The sequence below is a fragment of the Harpia harpyja genome, chromosome 7 (assembly GCF_026419915.1).
Source record: "Harpia harpyja isolate bHarHar1 chromosome 7, bHarHar1 primary haplotype, whole genome shotgun sequence".
NCBI lineage: Eukaryota > Metazoa > Chordata > Aves > Accipitriformes > Accipitridae > Harpia > Harpia harpyja.
In genome coordinates, this window is record NC_068946.1 from 46261291 (window position 1) to 46283956 (window position 22666).

General features: G+C 43.7%; 1 protein-coding gene across 1 annotated transcript; it reads right to left on the minus strand.

Moving 5' to 3' along the window:
• Window positions 1–2749: 2749 nt before the first annotated feature.
• Window positions 2750–22316, minus strand: MUC13 (mucin 13, cell surface associated). Its single transcript, XM_052792373.1, has 14 exons — window positions 22196–22316; window positions 21863–21919; window positions 20659–20715; window positions 19630–19686; window positions 17878–17997; window positions 16849–16955; window positions 13887–13945; window positions 12328–12473; window positions 10900–11025; window positions 9662–9773; window positions 8543–8580; window positions 6169–6256; window positions 4888–5095; window positions 2750–3638 (listed from the first exon to the last, which is right to left on the minus strand). The coding sequence occupies exons 1-14, from the start codon at window positions 22314–22316 to the stop codon at window positions 3588–3590; spliced, it is 1347 nt and encodes a 448-aa protein (XP_052648333.1). The 3' UTR covers window positions 2750–3587.
• Window positions 22317–22666: the final 350 nt, after the last annotated feature.

Consider the following 22666-nt stretch of genomic DNA (forward strand, 5'->3'; position numbering starts at 1 on the left):
TGCCCAGACCCAGGCTCTTAACCCACAGCCACCCACGGCACCATGCCCCTCCCCTGCCACCCCGCATCGCTTGAATGTGCTCAGGTGTATCCAGATAAATGAAGAATGGCACGTGACTTAAGCGAACCTAATGCCCCCATACAAGTATTTGTTACAACCATGCAAACCTCTGTCCCCGACTCATTTAGCATTTTTTAGTACACCCTGTGCAGATGTGCCAAGCAATCTCTCCAGTGTAATTTTTGGTCAGGACAAAAGTAGGCAGCAGACTTGAGTGGCACCATCTTCCCATGTCCTCTGCGGGTTGCGTGCCAGCAGGACACCCTGTATCTCAGGGGAGCAGATGGATAGAAGATCCCAGGATGCGAAACGAGTTGCAGCAGTTCCCTGAAGCCCCTCACCCTGCCTGCAGGCAAGTCCTCTCCCACACCAAAGGGTGAGGGTTGCACTCAGCTCTCTTTCCCATGCCCAGTTGGATTTTGAAGGATGGGCAGCTGAAATGATGCATGAGTCAAGCAGCAGCAGTCATAAAAGACCACAAAGAGCTATTTTCTATGATCATATTTCCCAACAGAATCACACATTGCTAATAGCCAAACAGAAGTGAAATATCTGAGAGTTTGCCCTTTCGGTACAGAGTTCCAGTCCAGATAAAAAAGCTGTAGCAGCCTTTGAAATGCTAAAGAGTAGTAGGCTTACAGTAGTATCTGATAGCCCTTCCCCAGCACAGGCTAAATGAGAACTGGTTGCAGTTGCAGAAATTAGCTTTGAACTAGAGCAATGAAAATTCCTCTGCAGTTAAATGACGCAAACACCTGACTATTTTTGCTGCTTTCATTGTCAATGACAGCAAATGTCTAGATATCGCACCCCCAATAAAGTTTTACTGCATTAAAGTTTCGTTTATCATTGAGCTTTCAGCTGCATTTTCAACTCCTATTGCTTTGTGAAAGAATAAGAGATAACACTTAAAAGCCTTTTCATGTGCCTCTTTAGCAGGCTACTGTTACATGTATTTTAAGGATCCTCTGCACTAAGCTGATGGAACCAGGCAATTTATCTCAATGAAAGACCATGATGCATGGGCTGTTACTCTTGATATAAAGAAATCCTTTTATTAGACTCCATGTAACCCCAAGTTTCAGTCTGCCCTACAAAGAAGGGGAGGAGGGAGTATCCAAACAAAAGCAGCCAGCTGAACAAAGTAGAATTCTACGCTGAGCTTCATGACTTTTTGCCACTTGTTCTGCCTGTATCCCACCCATTTTTCAGTGTCCCACCCCATGCAAACTCCCTGGAGTGTTCTGCTGGCAGCAGAACCTTTTCCTGCCGCTGAAAAATCAGAAAGAAGAGGAAAAGGAAAGGGCTTAGCAGAGGGATTAGAGGCAGGGAGCATCTCCTTCACCCTAGGAAGTGTGGGAACACACAGGGCTCAAAGAAAAAGAAGGGGGCAGCAGGCATCGGGGGGCCATACTTTAATGAAACTGTTGGAGAAGGGAGCTGGTCCCCCTTCTAGGGCTCTTCTAGCTGGAGGAAGGACGGGGCCTCTCCACCTCTTGTGCTAAGGTTAGCCACCATGCCTTGCTTTGCTCCTCATGGGCGAGCACTGTCAGAGGAAAAGTCAAGAAAATAAGACCAAATCTCTACCATCCTTTCAATAAAGGTATCATGAATAGCTAAATCGAGCTATGCTAGCCCTGCTTGCATGGAGTAAAGGTCACCTTGTGCATGTTGAGATGCACGCAGCCAGTGTGGAGGGTGGCTAAAGCCACCAAAACCTGGCCTCCTACAGACACTTGCCAACAGCAGGTGCTGTGCAGCCAGATGACAGCAGCAAAAGGGACAGGAGTCAGCTGGAAGAAAGAAACAGTGAAAATCCATTTTGACAACAGAGAGAAAATTGCACCTTTTCTCACCAGGCTACTTCTAAACTACCACTCATTGCAGGCAGTTCGGAGAAAGCAGGGTCTATCTTCTTTTGCTAGAGAAACCACATGAGAAAGATCAGGACTGTTTAGTTCCCAGTTTTCAACTGCATAACTGGCAAGTGGGAGCTGGTTTTGATCACTGAGAGCACTGGAACAACCTGTCTGCATGCACATCCTGGTAACCTCTACAGTCACACACTGTGTTCTCTACCACTGGCCCCCAAACTTGCCATTTAAGCTGAAAGACACTTCTTTTTTTAGCTGTGTGACATTAGCAGACCCATATGCACAAAGCTGCAATCACAGAAAGCAGCTTGTCCAGCAATTTCAAAGGAGACCCAGCTGCACTAACTACCCAGTTCCCACCGAAAGCGATCACAGAAAATTGGTGCCAGCCTCACAACAATAAATATTTAAGCTTCGTTAAGATTTAATAATATTCCTGATCAGAACCTCTGAGTGAAAGCTGGGTGCTGATCTAACAAGTCTGTGCACACTTGCGTCTAAACTCTGCACAAGTTTTAACATAAAATAGTCTCTGGAGTTGAAAAAAAAACCCCTTACACCACGGGGCAGCAACATAAGAAAGCCTTGGTACTGAGAAACAGTAATGTTTAATAGGAAAAGTTAATCTGCACATATAAAAAACAAACCACAAAATACAACATGGAATTAAATGATATTTTAAATGAACTTAACCTATAAATATATGTACATATTTGTGCATATATATATATTTTATATATATAAGGAAATGTTAATGTTAGTCAATAGATAATGCACACTCTGTAGAGTACAGTAAAATGTGGATTCTTTTACAGACAGATTTATTGAGTGTATGTAAGAAATTTAAAAAAACCCAACCATAAGATCATTCAATCAGAACATAAAGAGTGCAAGCGGGAAAAAAAAAAAAGCTTGCACTTTTCACAGGAGCTGAGAATGTAAAATCAGTGTCGTTGTGCAAGATGGAGAACAACAGAGTTTATTTGAAGATGTTGTTTCTTGTCATTGTATTGGGAAGGAAGGCTGCGTAAAAGGTCAGACAAGTACCTTTGTCTCACACAATGCATGTCAGTAGAGATCCAAACAGAATGCTTTCAGACAGGAAATATTGGGGGGTTAAGGAGGGGAAAAAGACTGTATTTGATACAGTAGAGAGAAACAGGTTAGGTTCTCATGAAGAATAGTTTTGATCTGTCCAAAGCCATGCAGGCTGCCTGTAGCTGAAATGGAGTGAGCACAAATACAGGCAAAGCTCTGGGTGTTGACATTTTTCAGCATCATGCATATTGCCTGGACCATCTTCCAGAAGAACTGAAAACAGCAGGGTTAAAATCCTGGTATCTTGTCTACCCTCACTCTCTTGCCTATGTACTGGCCTCCTGAAAGAAGTCTAATGTTTATTGGAGTCCGTTAGTTCTTTTAAAAGTCATCTTCTTCTCCATACTCTTTCCTTCATTTTTCCCTTATTTCAGAGAGTTGTCCATGATCTCTTTCAAGCAGGGGTCTTCCTTTAGAAATCTTCAGATAATCTGGGGTTATGGACTTTGTTGTCTTTTCTGCCGAAGTAACTGCATTGCTGAGAGGCTGTGAAACTCTTTGGTCTGACCCATGGTCGCGGTGGTCATCCATCCTTCCTTCTACCACTCTGGTCACTTAGTATCTGCTCTGCATCCTAAAGCCCTCAGACTCCCGTGATGCTTCATACTACACAGAATTTGGACAGGAAAAGAAAAGAAATAAAGAGTAGCTCTGGGTCAGAGAGCTCCTTTCTCAAAATAGTTCACCGTGTAGCACACTGCACATGATAGCCCTCTCTCTGTGACACACCAGCCCTCAAGGACAACCAAACAGGCAGATTTTCATCAGCAAGAAGTTGACATCTTTGGAAAGTTAGAAACGGCAAAATCCACGTGAATCTGATCAATCAACTAACTAAATAGATGTTTTTCTACTCTTAATTGGCAGCTTTTTAAAAGGGGGGTTTGGTTTTTTTAAACATCAGGTTTCTGTGTTGCTTCTATCACAGTTTAGGCCTCAATTCTGCAAACATGTAAATGTATTACAACTAAACAGATTTTCTTCACTAAACAGGGTAGTTTCTTGCACTGCAGAGGTGGAGCTAAAATGTCATTTAAACACAATTTGAATGGACAATGTGCTTCCTATTTACTCGATGCATGCAGAACCCAGCAAATCAATCATATCACAGCGTAGCACTTCTCGAGCCTCTGCTTCCTCCACAGCTCCCTTGCAGGGTTCAAGGATAAAACAGGCAGTTTTTTCAGAACACACCTTTCAGCTAATGACATGCCTCTGCTGAACAGGCTCCCCTGGGCTATACCAATGCAAAAGCTGTGCTAGCTTTTTCATGGCACTTTACACTTACCCCTTTGCAATGCTGCAGCAACTGCAGAGGGTCTTGCTGTGAACTAGGCATTGGCAGAGTGGGTGGGAGGACACCGACCCTCTGGGCAGCTGTGCCAGCTTAAGCTGACTGTGAATCTTGCATGAAGCTGCAACTGGGAAGTGCCAGTGCAGCACCTATTGACACTACGACCAGCTTAAAAGCAGCACAGGTTACAACAGCCTGTGATGCTTGCATGCACACCTGTGCTGAAGGATGTGTTCGGTCAATGCGGACAAATGTCCTACAACACAGCAGACCACTGCCCAGCCAAACTGTTGCTTTGACCCTTGCTTTTCACATATCCCTCCTGTGACTCAAGGATGACTACTGGGGCTTTAGAAAGGTCTTCATAAGGTGAGTGCTGATCTCTGTATTCAGGGAAATTTTTTCAGCTGCATCTACAGTTGTTTGGTTGCCTTTGCACCACTTTGGCCTTCTAGATCAAGGGAGGATGGACAGAGTGGAGTTTAGGTTCCAACAATGTCTGTAGCCCATAACGCTACAGTTCAGGAACGCAATTCTCGTAGGCCTGTGTGAAATACTTACGAAATCTTCATAATCCCTCTCCGGAAAATGACCTCTATTTGAGGAACGCATCTCATATGGGTTGTTTGGCTGATATCCTGGGTTTCCATGGCCAGAAGTGGTCTGGACTCTGGGGAACATTGTGGTCGGTCTGTCATCAGAGGTATTTGGGTTGGAATTTCCTGACTTTATCAGTCTTTTCTCCTCTGGATCTTGTTTGCGTTGGGCTCTTCAGAGGAAATGAAAGAACAAAGGAAGTTTTAAAAGACATGTTAGTGTGCCTTACTGAGTAAGTCCAACTTATTGAGTTATCCACTCCCACCTTATTTTGAATGCTCAGTCCTGTTCTGAAACATGCAACAGATTTTTCTAGCATACCTATTGCGAAACGCTTGTTATCAATGATAGGGTACAAAGATTGGTGTCTCTTATTACAGGTGGGGCTAAGCTGCTAGGAGAGACAGAGGGGGACTTTGGCCTCTTTTAACTAGTTCCTAGAGTGAAGGAGTTTCCTCAACCACCACTAGCTCTAACTGACTGTTCGGAGGAAGAAATGAGGCGTTCATTAGGCCCGGTTAAGAAAAGTTGCCCTCATGCCTGCAGCCAAAGCTGGACACTCAAATGATGCATTTGGATTGTCTGTGATCACAAGTCCATACACCACACACACACTTGGCACCAGCTTGTGCACCTGCTGGCGAGCTATGCCTGCTATGGGCGGTCTTGTAGGCATCCTTACCTGGGCAGTGCTGAGAGCAAAGGCAGAGGAGCTGCTTGAGAATGTCTATATTTATTGTGTGGAGAGAAGTGAGGAGGTGCAACTGCAGTTGGGAATTTGCCAGTACACTGGGAATAGCAAGCTTTAAAGAGATGCTTGGCTGGAAATGCCGCCTGTATTGAGCTGAAAGGAGCATGCCAGGCCTTGAGCTGAAGTGCTAGCAGGGAAAGCTGCAGAGGGTCTGAATTTGGGCCACACAGTCTTCTGATATTAGCATCCTTCATCCATCTCATCCAGATGCCATATCAGGACTGGCTAGGGCAGGATTATAATTAATGGGTCAGATGTGTATTCTGAAGACTTGGCTAAAGTTTTCTTAGCTGAATTCACAGCAAGAGAACAAATACTTCTGGGAAGAGCACACAGGCAAAACCAAATTCTAATGCTACATGACTTAAATGAACTTGTCTGCCCAACTAGGCATGCAACCACATTCACAGCCCTGCCCCTCACTAAATTTCTGCTTAGCTCTCTACGTACATGCAGAAATGCAGCTTCTATTCAATTGTAAGAAATAATCTTACCTTACTGAAACAATAGAGACTGCTATCACTAAACTCAGGATAATGGCTCCAAACACTGTACCCACTATTATAAGGATGAGTTCACTATCTGGAAAAAACAAACAAACAAACAAACAAGAAACATCAATTGAAAACTCATGGTAAATATTGAAAACCAAGTCCGGTCCCTGTCCTCTTACTATGAAAGAAAGAAAGAGAGAAAGAGAGAAAGAAAGAGAGAAAGGAAGAAAAGAAGAAAGAAAGAAGAAAATTTGAAAGAAAGAAATAGAAAGAAAGAAAGAAAGAAAGAAAGAAGAAAGAAAGAAAGAAAGAAAGAAAGAAAGAAAGAAAGATGAAAAATATGAAAGAAATATGAAAGAAGATGTTATTCATTCCCAGGCTTCTGGTGCTGTCTCAGTACAACCATCTGTGGACACAGAAAGATGTACATTAAGGAACTGATCTGCATTAAAGACCATCTCTTCTGGATGGCTATTTTGATCCCAGCTCAGGGTCCTAATCCCATGCACTGAATGGCTTCACATAGTTATAGCTGAGGGACAGGAACAACTGGGAGGGTGTAGGGGTTGCTTAAGCTAGTATTGCTGCTAAAATAAGTAGTTAGGCATCAAATAGGCTCTTGCGATGCCCTAGGCACATAAGGCACACCAATCCGAGGTGTCTATTATGTGGCACTATGAACACTGCATAAATATGCTATATCTGAATAAATGTTTGGCAAGGAAAATTCATTTTCACTGATCTTGCTGCAGAACCAGCATGACTAAGGGAGGAAGACATGGATTCTGTATATCTTCCTTCAACTGTGAATGGAATTGCTACTAAAACCTGGTCTTAGCTCAGCATAGCCATGGTAAGAAAAAAAAAAAAAAGATAATTGTGTCCTGCAACGCATAATTTCAAGACAAGTGTGTGAAGAGTAACACAGTCTCTTGAGCTACCCAACCTTACTGGTGATACCTACTTGAAGATCCCAGTCTGGATTTATGAGTTTGCCATTTAATACACTGAATGCCTGTACTGGAGATACACAACATGAAACCACCAACTGTGCCATTACCAGCAGAACAATCCAGCACATTTAATCATAGGAGCATACATCGAGACAACAGGGAGTATGATTAGTCGAAAGAACATTACACCAAACACATCTGTAAAGTATCTTTGGTTATTGCTCAGCAAACTTTTTATATCAGTACCCACTCAGTGCTGTATGGAGAAGATGAGGCTATTAATGGAGTTTATTATCAGCATGTCTCAAATTCGTGTTTAAATTCAGAATGTGTTGATTTTGTGCTGATTTAGCATTTTCATTTGCTTTATGAAAAAGGCCTTAAAATTCCCAAAACTTTCTCTAGAAAAATATGTTCCATGTGATAAAAAATATCCTTCCTGCCAAACATTTATACCTGGCAAGATTCACTGTGCTGCACTACAACTACCATTAGCCAATCTCCAAAAATTTTAGGCAAAACCATAAAAAAACCCTTGAAGATCTCATTGCGGCAGACACAGGTATGTTAAACGTATATTAAACATGTATAAGTTTAAGAATGCAGCAGTGTGAGACTCCGAAGGGCCACATGAGGATATAGCTTTTGCACAAATAAAGCCAAAGGAGTTGTGAGAAGTTGTCGTGGTTTAACCCCATAACTGTTTGTTTTTAAGTCTGCCTTTGACTGTATTAGATGTTCAGAGTTTAGGCACATGCAAACACTAGAAGGCATGAAGAATGTCCTCTCCTAATCTATATGGTGGTGGAAACTGGAGAAGGTGCAGTGAGCAGCTGCAAAACTGACTCAGAAAAGAAAAAGCTTTGGAAGGCCTGTCTGGTTAGCTTGTCCAGATGATTACAATTATGGGATAACACAGTCGGGGCCATCATCTCTTCACCAGTATACAGTACTAAATATTATGCAGTGCTTGCAAGGTAAAGCACAAACAAGAACCAGTGGTTAGATATTAAAGCAGAAATATTTCAAATGAGAGTAATCCACTGACGTTTTAATAGAGGGAGTGATTAATTACAGGAGAAACTAATCCATTAGTGGTGCTGAGTTCAGCATTGCATGTCTTCAGATGAGGACTAAATGTTTTTCTGTCAAATAACCTGTCTTTGACTAAAAACTACTGGGCTTAATGCAGAGGTCATTAGAGAAAATGCTACTTTCTGTCTGAACATGAGTTTCAAGGAGGATTTTTCCTTCCAGGCAACAATGGAATTTCACTTGTTTTTTTCTAACATTTTCCTGCTATCAATACAGGATGGTGGCACCCCTAAAGACTACTACTTGTTATTTTTATATCAGTCAGATTAAACATTACCAGATATTTTTCCATTCTATAATTAAAAATCAGAAATTCTTGTACTTACTGTTCTTGCAGTTCTCCCCAGAGTAGCCCACTGGACAACTACATGAGAGAAAAAAGAAAAAAGGGGAAAGAAAGAAAAGAAAAGAAAGATAATGTCATTAAGCAGATGATCACAAAACAATGGTGTATTTCCACCTTTTATCAGCATTTTCTCTGCAAGGTATGTTCATTAAAGGTTTCCTCTTTAATGCTATCTTAATATTGAATTCTTTAGCTTCATTGTTAGAGTAAAACAATCTGAGATTTTCAGAATGATTGGTGAGCTGGGCACTCAAAGTTTCAGGTTCTCAGCCTGAAAAATGTTAAAAGGGCCTAATTTCTCCAAAGAACTAAGCCCTACACCTCTGAGCCACTTGGAATTGCTACCCACTTTATCAAAAGCCTCAATATAAGGACTGGTAGCTTTTTATTTTCCTCCCTTACTAGTTTCTTGTATTTAAAATATATCGACTTTACAGTAAGAAGTGTTCAGTGTGTAGAAGCAATAACTACAAAAAGAGCTGAATTAATGGATATGGGAAGTAAGGTCCCTCTGCTTATCCACTGGAGCAGAGCACAACCAGTCACTTACTCAGCTTCACTAGCAAACACCACTGCTCTGTTCTGATCCTGAGCTGACAGAAATACCCGCAGAGAGAAAACCAAGATGAAAGAACATAGGTCTGAAAGTTATCAGGAAACAGAGTCCCCACTGATATCAGTGGAAACTTTCCAGGGATTTGAGGCAAGTCTTGCTCTAATGCCTGTTGCTTGCTAAATGCTTCAGCATACCAGTTCTCATGGCTCAATTACTCTGAAGGAATAGTTTATGTTTATGTGGGCAACCCACAAAATAAGTGTGAAGTAGTTTATCCTCTTCACTGACTCACAGATGACCTTGGTTCTCCTTGACCTTCCTCTGAAGTATTATGAGTGCACACCAACGGCTAATGCCAAGCAGTTAAAATGCCATAACTCGTGATACCATGGGAATTTGTCTACCTGCTAACCACCTTAGGCACCTCTCTGATTCACCTAGCTGCAGCCTGTTCTTCTAGACAGAGGGTGACCCCATGCTAGATGTTCTTCTTCCCTATCTTTGCCTAGAACACAGGAACGCAAGAAAAAGCTGAGTACTCACGGTACACATTTGTCATTGTTCTTTTCAAAGTTAGGCATGCATTTGCATGTTGGAGTCCCTTTTTCTTTTGCACAGTACTTGTTTTCTTCTGCAGAACAGTCTTTACTGCAATCTGTATTTTCAGAGGGAAAAAATACTGAGTGAATTGAAGATAGCCCCCAAAAAATCAACATTGGAGAAAATCTTCCCCTCCCCCCCCTTTTTTTATTGCACTGTAAACACACAACTTTGTTGTGCTTCAGAGCATCAGAATGGCTTTTTTAGGGCTATACCTATGTAGAACAGAAACTGAAATACAAAAGCACAAAATTAGAAGTAAATGGTCATTGTTTAAAACCATTCAGCTTCATCAGAATGGAAATCTGGCTAGGCTGCATCTTACATAGGCAAGCCATGACCTGCAGTTTGGTCTCACAGCAGATGATTTGTATTGCAACTGATCTAAAACTGGATCAGATTTAGACAGGTTAGCGGCCACAAAGGCCTTCACTAGATCACATCTCACTGGCCTTTTTTATAGCCAGCTTTCATGATTTTATCATGAGTATTTGCTGTATTTGTTGTTTTTCTTAAAACGTCATATCTTAGACTTTTTTCTAAAGTCTAAAATTTTAGTGCTCATAACTAGAAAATACAGTACATCTCAGGGCTATGGAGGATAGCTAAAAATATAAACAGAGTACTCATTGAAAGATTCAAAATGAACACGTAAATAAAACCCCAACAACTAACAGTTCCTAAAAATCACATAAATCATTCTTCCCACAAAAAGCTGTCTAAATACAGGTAATGCAATCCTAGAACTACCAATGAGGGACAGAGCTTTAACAGATCATTGTAGTGCATCATGAGACTTCCAGTTCTGTCAGCATCCCCCATAGCTGCCTCCAGGTAGCATGTAGAATTTATTCCCAAAATATGTCCTAGCAGAGAAGGCTGTGAATCTAGGATCCAATTTGTTCCATCCTTTACTTATTTAGGTTTCAATTCTTACCAAAAGTTTACCAATGCATTTAAAGAGTTGCCTATTCAGGCTTTAGTAGTTTATTCTACTGGAATAGAATTACGGAACCATCTAAAGTGAAACATGAGAATGTGTTTCTGTGGCTTTCTTAAAAAGACACACATTCCCTGATTTTTAGAGGTTCCATTTGTGGAGCGCCCTTTTCAAAAAGGGACTGAGACAGGGAATAACCAGGTCAGCCTTTCAGGGATAGATAAAGTAACAAGGTTCTTACCTGAACAAGAACGATCATCCCATTCTGTCTTTGAGAAACTACTTTTGCATATGCATTTTGGAAACATACTTTCTACGCAGTTTGTGGTCTGAACATCACATTTAAAAGCAGCACAGTAGGTTGTAGCTTTAAAACAGAAACAGCCAGGAAGCAAACCTGAGTACTAATAATATCATTTCATAGAAAGCACTGCACTTGCTCAGTAAATCATAAACCAATTATTTAGCAATTCAGAAAAAAACCTTGTAAGTCCTTTTTTTGGACATCAATACTGCAGGTATTTGGACCAGCCCTTTCTTTTCCTTTGCTCTTTACCAGTTAAGGTCCTGTTTCCATTACACCTTCTGACCTTCTGTTTCTCAGCCTCCTACAACTGCCTCCAAACCTTCCTGTCCTCCAGTCCACAAGAGGGAAATTCTACCCATAAGTTCACATTCTGAACACTGACTTTCTGCCTTACCTTAAAAAACTATAGAAAACCCCCAGCACTATTCACTTCGTTTTTCTTACAACTGAACTGTGAGGCCCAGATCCCATACAGTGCTACACAGATATAAATATTTATGGGCATGCAGCTCATTTCATGAGCAATATTAGTATGCTGTTTGCCCAGCATGTTGCTCTTTAGATCCATGTCCTGGTGGTGGGAATGGTTTGCAAACCTCAGTGGGTGGCATGCAGTGGAGGGATGTGATTGCACTGTGCTTTGTGAGCTCGCAGATTTTTTCTATTTCCCCCTCACATTTAGGACCAGTACACAGGAAATGTCATGACTGAGGTGGATACAGTCAACTTCAGAGACCAAACTCAGGCTATCAGCCATGAAATAGACTCCTTTAATTATTAGCTACAACTTTTGCAAAAGCTGATTTCAAAATAGGAGCATATTTTTTTTTTAAGAGAAAAAAGTCCATATTTTATTTAGAAAATCATTCTCCAAATATTATACTTTTAGTAATGCAAGACTTTACCGGTTTAGAACAATTAATCACTTAGCTCAGTAGCTAATCAGTGAGGCCTCATTTCAATTAATTATGGAAGAAGTCTAAAGAGAGTTTCATCCTATTTTGCCAGTAAAATACTGCCTTATTCTCAGAAGCAATATATATGTCTGTATATATTTGGTCCTGATTTTTCCAGCCACTTAACACTCAGCAGATTAAAATCAACATGCCATTGCTTACTTGGGAATAAGCATTTTCCTTCTCTTCTTTACACAGGAAGTAGAAAGCCTTAATAAGACAAAAAAGCCCAGCATGGAATGGTTGAGTCTTCAACATTACCTAAGATTGAACATTCAGCTCCTTAAAATCAACAAGGCTTGTGGTCTGATGGGCTTTGCTGCACACAGAGATGTTCTAACCAGCTTTGAAGATAGGAACCTCTGTTTCTACTGATTATTTACTCCCACAGTAAGGAATTACATACCTCTGTACTGAGAGATGTAGGGTGAATTTTTTACTGCATCAGTTATTGCAGAACTAACTTCCTCAGTGTTTACAGTTGAGTTCTCCATAAACAGGTTTGTCACTGTTACACTCATTGGAAGAGAAGCTCTGCCTTCTTTTACAGGTCTGAAAAGTACAGATGATTGATAGCATCATTTTAAAGTCTCATATAATCCATATGGATAACAAGCTAGATGCACAGACAACAGAAGATTTCTACCAAACCTCCCTCTCTCCCCTAGCTTCTGCCGCCCCACAATGTGGGTAATTACTAAGACACCTGAAAATTAGTTCAAATCTTGCTTAGGAATACATTAATGGCCATCTTTCCAGTAGATCCAGATGTGAATAGGTAGCTGGTAAGCAAAGGCTGTTTGATTTAATGCTAACAACATCACTCCTTTGTGTGCTGTTGGCACGTAACTGGTATTTTTTTACTGGGCTAACCTCAAGCCGGCTGCAGTGTGGAGGACCTTATCTGTTAGACCCTAACTTTTACATGTTCACATCAGCCTATGTTATCCAGGCATGATATGGAGAACCCGTCCTGAAGCATGGTGAGGATAATTCATGGTATGACCGCAATGAATTCAGAAGGGTCTGTTTGCAATGTAGAGGTATCTATGCTAACTGCATCCTGGCTGGGTTGAGTTCAGCTGGACAGCAATCTCCCTGGGGTGAGGTGGAGAACAGCAGTGACTACCTTGTTCTTCAGCTGAACTTCGTGCTGCTGCGATATGCACACAAATACCTTTAAGTGCTAGATTGTGGTAGTGCCTTAAGATGTTACTGTGTCCCATGTGTTTGTCACAACCGCTCTGCTGGAAGTTACTGCCCTCACAACTCTGCTAGAACAACAGTCTGCTTAAGTGCTTAATCCATGGGGTTTGCTGAAAGGGTTTACACTGCTGTCTGCTAGCATGCCAGGTTTTGCTTGATGTGGGTTAGGGAGCACTCACAGAGAAGCTGGCAGAGCTCTTGGGACAGTAACGTAACAGATGGGGATGGGAAGAGAGGGATATCTTACAGTGTCTGCCTAGATCAGCAAAGGACCTATGCCCACAGCTACAGTCACCATAGCCCATTCAATAACATCTTTGCTCAGCCTGCCATCAGGAGAGACCAGCAAATGCACAATGAGATGCAGTGGCCTTCTATAATGAGAGTGTTTTTTAAATTAAACTGGGACTCCAGGTTGGACCTGTTCATAGGAACCTCTGAGTTAACTGTTACAATTTCAGAGACATGTCAGATGTCATAGGAACTGCTAGTTATAGCACAGTGCTATATCCTACATGGTGCTAAAAGTGGGACATGCACTGTGGAGCTGTGTCAGCCATCCAAATTCACAGACATATTGGAAATCCAGGGGGTAAAAATGTCTTTAAAAATACGAAAAGAATGTCCTCCATTAGCAGGAGGCATACTGAACTGAACTCATCCCATATCCTTTCTTAGACTGAATACTCCATGGGAAACAGATTAAAATGGGGTGTGTGGGAAGCATGTACTGTGCAAAAACCAAACTGGCAAACTTACTGAATTTCCACGATGACAGTCTGTTCAAAGCCTGCTAAATATTTGAAGGCATCCTTAAACTATAAAAGAGAAATGAATTGGAGTTAAAGGCAAGCAGAAACATAGACCAAAAGCATATGAACCACTGAGGCTTCAGCTGTAAAGTTTTAATCCAGAACATGCTACTATAGGCACAAATAAAGCAAGCTGATTTGTCACATCCACCGTGCAAGATATTGCAGAAGAGGAGCAGTGGGGTGGTGCTGCAGAACAGGGAATATGGGAGAGCAGTGGAGGAATGGAGAGACCAGAGCTGAATGGATGTCAGGCAGTGCATTAGGGTTGACTGGCTGGATAGCTACAGATACTCCCTTGCAGACTCAAAGCTTAGAAGGGCGTCTCCGCGGTACCAGCTGTGGTGGTGCAGCACTCCCCAGGCCACACTGCAATGTCAGAACCAGCCAACATTGTGTTCTTTTGCAGTGACTTGGGACAATCTGGTACTTTCTTACCCTGCCTATGGTACAGTGAATCAGGATGATTAGGCACTCCCTAACCATACCTGAAACTCCTGTTGCCTGGAACTGTACCTGAAACTCCTGCTGCTTCGATCATGGCCTGCCTTGGAGGGTGCCAGAATTGCCTGACAAGAATTGTGGCCAGAATGGAAATACATTGACCAAAGTCAATCATCTCGCAACCCTATAAACAGTGATCTTAAGTGAGACCCTTTGAGCTCTCTGGGATCACTGCAGGCTGTGACCCAGTATCTCACTCTGAGTTGGGATGCCTCTCAGGGTAGATTTCACAAGGATTTTTAAGAGTATATTTCACGAGGATTTTAAGCAGTAGATGTCGTGAGGATTTCAGAGAGTAGATTTCGCAAGGATTTCTATGATTGTCTGCTGATAGATGCTGACGAAGAAGGGGTCAAATATCATCTGCTGACAAATGTTGATGAAGGAGAATGGTGACTAATTCACTACAATTAGATTTCCTGAGGTTTTAAAGATCATTTGGTACTAATAATTTACTATAATTGGCCAAGAGAGAAAAATCTTGATTATAGGTTAACCTCTATATCTGTGTGTGTGTGTGCAATTTGATTTAGGAAACTTTGTAGTGCTGATAGCAAACTTTATTAAATCACTCTGATAATTGGCTGATATTATATACTGATAAGTATTGTTAAAAATCATATAACCTAATCTTGTGATTTACCGTAATAGTGTTAATAAATCTTAAACTGCTGCTACCTCAAAGTAATGTAGGATCCATAATCACTCATTCCTGGACAAACTGGCATAGTAATTTAATGGGAGTTTTTCCTTACACTTTGTATCCCTTCTACTAGGCATAAACCATTGTCCAAGTTGGATCTAGCTGCACCTAAGCTCCATCAGGAGTTTAGAAAGCAAGTGGGCCCATTCTGAACCTCATGACTCAATGGGAGGGTCTCCCTTACCCTTCTGCATCTCCGGTCTCTGTGTAAATCATTCTAGCTCAATTCTAATTTTATTTTACTTTGTATGTTTCTCCGATGTACTAACTAATAGAGTGAACCTTGCTGTCAAACTTTGTAATGTTGCACTTTTACAAAGTCACATTAAGAAAATCACTTTTGCTAATATCTTTGATGGTGATTCTTTAAGCAATCTAAACCTCTCCTTTCGTGATACCGACCTATGTGCAACTAGAGGGAAGAGGGAGAATTAGGCATCCTTACAGATGGCATGTGTCCCTAAGATGCAGTGAAGTGGGATCATCAGGGGTTGATCTTGCGGGGAGAAGCACAGCACTCCTGAAAGCACTGGGGACTGGATGAGGTCAGTAGAAAAGTCACTGCTCTCCCTCAGCCCGTGTGAAGCAGGAAACAACTGGTGGAGGCAGCTGCCTCCAACTGCCACACAAGCAGGAGTCACCATGAGAAAAGGATAAGATGTCTAAGTCAACTGAAATGAAAGATAAACTATCCTTCTTTGTAATAAATATTATTTTCTATGCTATTTTCACTTTTGCATGCTATTGCATATCTATTCTAGTGCTGCATATCATGCCCTTCTGTAGCCATGTCATGAAAAGATGTTGGACAAAAAAATTGAGGAAAATATTTTTTAACATTCCGGAGAGGTAATTTTGGGTTATTTTCTGATAAAACATTCATAGGAAGCAATATAATAACATGAAGAATTTGATAACCATTTTTTATGAATTCTGATTAATATTTGGTGAATATTTTTTGATCAGCTGTCTGTTAGAGTTGCATACCTCTTCTTCCTTACTTTCAGAAACCAGCATAAGCAAATCCACTTGTTTCAACATGGCAGTAAAACTTAAACTGTTCGTCTTATTTCTCCAGCAGATCCTTTACCAGATTTTATCTATAATCATAGAATGCTCAAAATGTGTAATATCCATTTCACTAATAGCATTAAAATACTAATCCTGGTATGCCTATGGAAGAGGCTTATTATTTAGGTATTTAGACACAGCTGGACAGCCATCCTGAAAAGTTTGTGCTGTGTGGAAACGATAGTTTTTGTTAAAAAAAACAAAACAAATTGTTCATTTTTACTCATACCACCGAGTATTACTGAGCCCCTAGCAAATAGCAGAGATCAGAAGCTAAATGGGTTGGAAAACTTCACTCAGCCCCATGGTTTCTGGAGAGGGAATGGTGAAAGATACAGAGCAATTTATGTGAGAACTTCCCAGAATAGAATTGGCACTAAAAATGCATATATTCCTTATTTCAGGTACATCACTTCAGCAAGAGCCATGCATGTACTCATCGGAGGGCAAAAATCAAGTCTTTTATGAATAGGTCTAAACTATTGTGAAGCATTCATTGAAAGAAGTAGATTTCTCACGTGAAACCATTCTAGGCTTCACATTAAAGGCAGCATGTATCCCCTCTGTCTGCATGACATTCAGGATAGCATTAAATAAACAGAAAAAAAAAACCCAAAACATCGTCACTCACAAACATTGTTGTATTTTGGAACACCTCTTCATACTGCGTGGAATTTACAGTTTGAACGCTATCACTGTAAAATCCTTTCAGTTTAATGACCCCTGGGTATATTTTCCCTGGAATGAGAACAGAGAATATTAATTAATTAGAAAGCATTCAACTAAGTCGGGTTTCACCTTAGAGTTCTCCAGCTTTCAGAGATAGGGAAATACAATGCAGAAATCAATCAGTGCTATTTTTCATATACTGGAGGAATCAGTAGCGAACAAATATTTGCTCAATCAATCCAGTTACAATGGGGGATGTACTCTGGCTACCTGAGAAGCAGGCAGGATCCTGGGCTCAACCAAACTGGCCAAACTATGAAACTGAATAACATTAAACTGTAAGCATGGCCTGAAGCTAACAAAAGACTCCATCTTAGGTGTTACAGCATTTAGTGAGAAAATACCTATATTAAGGACTCCAAATTTGCAGCCACTAAGCAGCTAACGTGGTTCACCATATCTGAAAAAGCAATTCAGTGTCTACCTGCTTCTTTGGGCTCACAAGTAAATTTGAGAATCCTGCTTGTTGCCACTTAAATAAGAAGCCCCATTGGTCACATGCTTGGCCTTCAGCGGTATCTCAGAGATGCATTTCAGCAGGACTGTGATGAGTGTTTAGCAATAGGGAAAATCAAGCCAGTTGTTCATAGGTCTTCATGAGTTTGGGCTTTTTAAAATCCTGGCCACTGATATTGATGTCAGGTTTACACTTGCATTTTTTTCTGCTTTTGACTCATTTTAATCTCCAGTACCCCTGACAGAGAACTCACCTTCTTTCCCTAGCACATAAATCTCTTTGGCTGTTACTTTTTTGTGAGATAACAATCTAGGTCATTGTAGCAGTGGCTGTCTGCAAAGCAAGCCATTATTCAGCAGTCACTTTCCTAGACTGATTATGTTTTCAGTTATGAGAACAAGGGATATGGGAAGAAAAATTCACCTGAGCAGTTATCTATGAACGAAAAATATAGATTGCCCTTCTGCAACTCACCTCTGTGACAATCCTTGTTGCTATAGTAGAATCCATATTGGCACAGGCAAGTAAAAGTACTATATAAAGCAACACATTTAGCCAATTTTTTTCCACAAGGGTCTGGGTTGCACGGGTCCCCTGATACAAAGGTGAAAGATAGTGACGTCAGGATTTCTATGAAATTGCAATAACCAGTTCATATATAAAGTAGTTCATATATTAAATAGTTCATATATACTTCTACTAAAGGAAACCACCAGGTATGTTTTATAGAGTAGAGATGCATTTAAAGAGCCCATGGCTATGTCTTGTTTGCTTAATGTCTGTATAGTAACTGTTTTCCCTACAGAGTCCAGCAGGATATCACAGTGAGGACACAGAGTAATGCTGAAATTCATTATCTGTCATACTGAGCATTCACAATGTAACTCTACTTAATACAACTAAAACCAAAACAAACAAACAAAGTATATTGAGGGTTCCCAAAATCAGTGACTAAGTTAGAAAAAGGCAGAATACAATAGCCTGTGCATCTTTAATACTGCACTTGTATGTACTTGCCTTATTATAATACAGTATCATGGTAGGGTCTTTTAACGCAGACACATTAATAAAATAAAGGCTCGCAAATTAATCATTATAGTACACATAGCAGCATACTCTGATATCTATTGAGGTAAGGAATTCGTTGCAGAGCTTACAGCTGTCAACAGCTGTCTTTTTTGTAGGGTATGCCCTTTGCCTAAAATGGCCACAGTTATAATTTCTCTGAGTAGCCATATATTCGGTAAGGATTTTAGAGTATGTATTTCATATCTATACATATTTCATTAGTTTATAAGTAATCAAAAGTTATATTTCAATATACATTATATATAGGATAGTAATTACAATTTTCTTATAAGTCACCAAATTCTGCTTTTCACCCTGCCTGCTTTCTTTTACTTAACTTCATAGGTATGTTCTCATAGATGAGGCAGAGATTTTCTGTGCAATGCGGAAAAACACAATAACTCTCTTTCATCTCCCCAAAAGTGGAAAGGAAAAAACTTAATGAACGTTCATTGGCTAGAGGGCTCATCTCCAGATGTTGTGTTTCTAGAGCTCCTCCTGAAGACAAATACTTTTTCTGGAGTAAGAAATCCCAAGCAGAAAGCAACAATGCCTGCAAAAACATCTCCAAAACTTTCCCCCTCCAGCAAAAGCCAGCAGGGAAGAGTGGAGAGAAGTCACAGCATAGATGGGGGCTCTTTGTCCCCCCTGGAAAGTCCCACTGGGATTGGACTTTGGCACAGCCTGGAGGATTGCTGGGAGGGAACACTCCATGCTCCCCGGCCATGACCCCAGGCACTCAGCCCCATGCTGGTTTGTGCCCCGGCTCCCTCCTTGCCCATGCTCCAAGCAGCCACAGGAACAACAACTCCCTGGAGGTCCCAGTCACGGGCTTGCCCTGGGCACCTCATCTGCAGGGATCCTCAGGCACCCGGGACTGGTGCAGGAGGCTAAGGCACCAGGCAGGAAAAGAGCAGCCTCTCTCTTCTAATCTTCCCCAACACTTTCCCTATTGCAGCAAAGGCCAGCAGGGAAAGAGGGAGGAGTGGAGAGTATTCCCAGCCTTGATCTAGGCACCTTTGTCTCCCCTGGGAGAGGAACTCGAGGAAAAATGGGAAGGGGAACTTGTCCCTGCCTGTGGGGGCTGCAGAGCTCCCTGGGACTGAGTTACTCCAATCTGTCCTCGGAAAGGGATCACTGAGGCCTTTTGCTCCTTACCTGTAGCTGGTGGGCTTGTCGTCACAGGTGTGGCAGTAGCATTTTCAGTGCTGTTTCCTGATGAAAGGAAAAGGAGATGGTAGCACAGCTTAGTGTTGTGTGTTGGAAAAGTCTTGGGGAACTCTGCGTGTGCAGAACAACCTCTGAGCAGGTAGAGTGGGGGACCTGCGTGGGGCTGAGCAGCCCTGGGCAGCCATGTCCTGACTTTGGGCTCTCCCTGGCCATGATGCCTCTGTAGTCTAACATGTCCATGGCCCCTTCTACCCTAGATCCCAAGGCTTGAGCATGTGCCCCACACAGGCAGTGTATTGCCCCCAGCTCAGCTGCACTCACTGCCCACAGCCAGCTCAGCCACCGGCACACGCGTGTCTCCTTGCAGGAAAGCCCCCTCTGCCCACCCAAGGTGGCACCACACGGCCAGGACCGGCTGCCAGAGCAGGTCGAGGGGTGCCATCAGACCGAGTACAGCCAGCACACCCTCTGCTCCCCCACAGAGGCCTTCTCCCCAGGATCACTCGGGTGGAAGTTAGAGGCAGCCGGTAGTTCCGGGTGGTGGGCAGGCGTGATGGGAAAGTGGGGTGCTGGCAGGAAGGATGCGCTCACCCCAGTGCACCGTGGAGGAAGAGGTGAGGGGTGGGCAGGCTTCCCCTCCTCAGGGTGACGCCAGCAGGAGATTTGACAAACCTGGATGGGACCCCCAGCACTTGCCCTGGGCACCTCATCTGCAGGGATCCTCAGGCACCCGGGACTGGTGCAGGAGGCTAAGGCACCAAGCAGGAAAAGAGCAGCCTCTCTCTTCTAATCTTCCCCAACACTTTCCCTATTGCAGCAAAGGCCAGCAGGGAAAGAGGGAGGAGTGGAGAGTATTCCCAGCCTTGATCTAGGCACCTTTGTCTCCCCTGGGAGAGGAACTCGAGGAAAAATGGGAAGGGGAACTTGTCCCTGCCTGTGGGGGCTGCAGAGCTCCCTGGGACTGAGTTACTCCAATCTGTCCTCGGAAAGGGATCACTGAGGCCTTTTGCTCCTTACCTGTAGCTGGTGGGCTTGTCGTCACAGGTGTGGCAGTAGCATTTTCAGTGCTGTTTCCTGATGAAAGGAAAAGGAGATGGTAGCACAGCTTAGTGTTGTGTGTTGGAAAAGTCTTGGGGAACTCTATGTGTGCAGAACAACCTCTGAGCAGGCAGAGTGGGGGACCTGCGTGGGGCTGAGCAGCCCTGGGCAGCCATGTCCTGACTTTGGGCTCTCCCTGGCCATGATGCCTCTGTAGTCTAACATGTCCATGGCCCCTTCTACCCTAGATCCCAAGGCTTGAGCATGTGCCCCACACAGGCAGTGTATTGCCCCCAGCTCAGCTGCACTCACTGCCCACAGCCAGCTCAGCCACCGGCACACGCGTGTCTCCTTGCAGGAAAGCCCCCTCTGCCCACCCAAGGTGGCACCACACGGCCAGGACCGGCTGCCAGAGCAGGTCGAGGGGTGCCATCAGACCGAGTACAGCCAGCACACCCTCTGCTCCCCCACAGAGGCCTTCTCCCCAGGATCACTCGGGTGGAAGTTAGAGGCAGCCGGTAGTTCCGGGTGGTGGGCAGGCATGATGGGAAAGTGGGGTGCTGGCAGGAAGGATGCGCTCACCCCAGTGCACCGTGGAGGAAGAGGTGAGGGGTGGGCAGGCTTCCCCTCCTCAGGGTGACGCCAGCAGGAGATTTGACAAACCTGGATGGGACCCCTAGCACCATGCTGGGACAGGGGCTTGGCCAGCCTGGAGGATTGCTGGGAGGGAACACTCCATGCTCCCCGGCCATGACCCCAGGCACTCAGCCCCATGCTGGTTTGTGCCCCGGCTCCCTCCTTGCCCATGCTCCAAGCAGCCACAGGAACAACAACTCCCTGGAGGTCCCAGTCACGGGCTTGCCCTGGGCACCTCATCTGCAGGGATCCTCAGGCACCCGGGACTGGTGCAGGAGGCTAAGGCACCAAGCAGGAAAAGAGCAGCCTCTCTCTTCTAATCTTCCCCAACACTTTCCCTATTGCAGCAAAGGCCAGCAGGGAAAGAGGGAGGAGTGGAGAGTATTCCCAGCCTTGACCTAGGCACCTTTGTCTCCCCTGGGAGAGGAACTCGAGGAAAAATGGGAAGGGGAACTTGTCCCTGCCTGTGGGGGCTGCAGAGCTCCCTGGGACTGAGTTACTCCAATCTGTCCTCGGAAAGGGATCACTGAGGCCTTTTGCTCCTTACCTGTAGCTGGTGGGCTTGTCGTCACAGGTGTGGCAGTAGCATTTTCAGTGCTGTTTCCTGATGAAAGGAAAAGGAGATGGTAGCACAGCTTAGTGTTGTGTGTTGGAAAAGTCTTGGGGAACTCTGTGTGTGCAGAACAACCTCTGAGCAGGTAGAGTGGGGGACCTACGTGGGGCTGAGCAGCCCTGGGCAGCCATGTCCTGACTTTGGGCTCTCCCTGGCCATGATGCCTCTGTAGTCTAACATGTCCATGGCCCCTTCTACCCTAGATCCCAAGGCTTGAGCATGTGCCCCACACAGGCAGTGTATTGCCCCCAGCTCAGCTGCACTCACTGCCCACAGCCAGCTCAGCCACCGGCACACGCGTGTCTCCTTGCAGGAAAGCCCCCTCTGCCCACCCAAGGTGGCACCACACGGCCAGGACCGGCTGCCAGAGCAGGTCGAGGGGTGCCATCAGACCGAGTACAGCCAGCACACCCTCTGCTCCCCCACAGAGGCCTTCTCCCCAGGATCACTCGGGTGGAAGTTAGAGGCAGCCGGTAGTTCCGGGTGGTGGGCAGGCGTGATGGGAAAGTGGGGTGCTGGCAGGAAGGATGCGCTCACCCCAGTGCACCGTGGAGGAAGAGGTGAGGGGTGGGCAGGCTTCCCCTCCTCAGGGTGACGCCAGCAGGAGATTTGACAAACCTGGATGGGACCCCCAGCACTTGCCCTGGGCACCTCATCTGCAGGGATCCTCAGGCACCCGGGACTGGTGCAGGAGGCTAAGGCACCAAGCAGGAAAAGAGCAGCCTCTCTCTTCTAATC

Excerpts from the sequence above, each read along its gene's own strand:
- MUC13 (XM_052792373.1), bottom strand. The coding sequence starts at position 22,316 with ATGGCACCCCTCGACCTGCTCTGGCAGCCGGTCCTGGCCGTGTGGTGC. Across the intron at positions 20,716-21,862 it reads GACAAGCCCACCAGCTACAG|GAAACAGCACTGAAAATGCT; the intron begins GTAAGGAGCAAA and ends TCCTTTCATCAG. Across the intron at positions 11,026-12,327 it reads CTACATCTCTCAGTACAGAG|CTACAACCTACTGTGCTGCT; the intron begins GTATGTAATTCC and ends TCTGTTTTAAAG.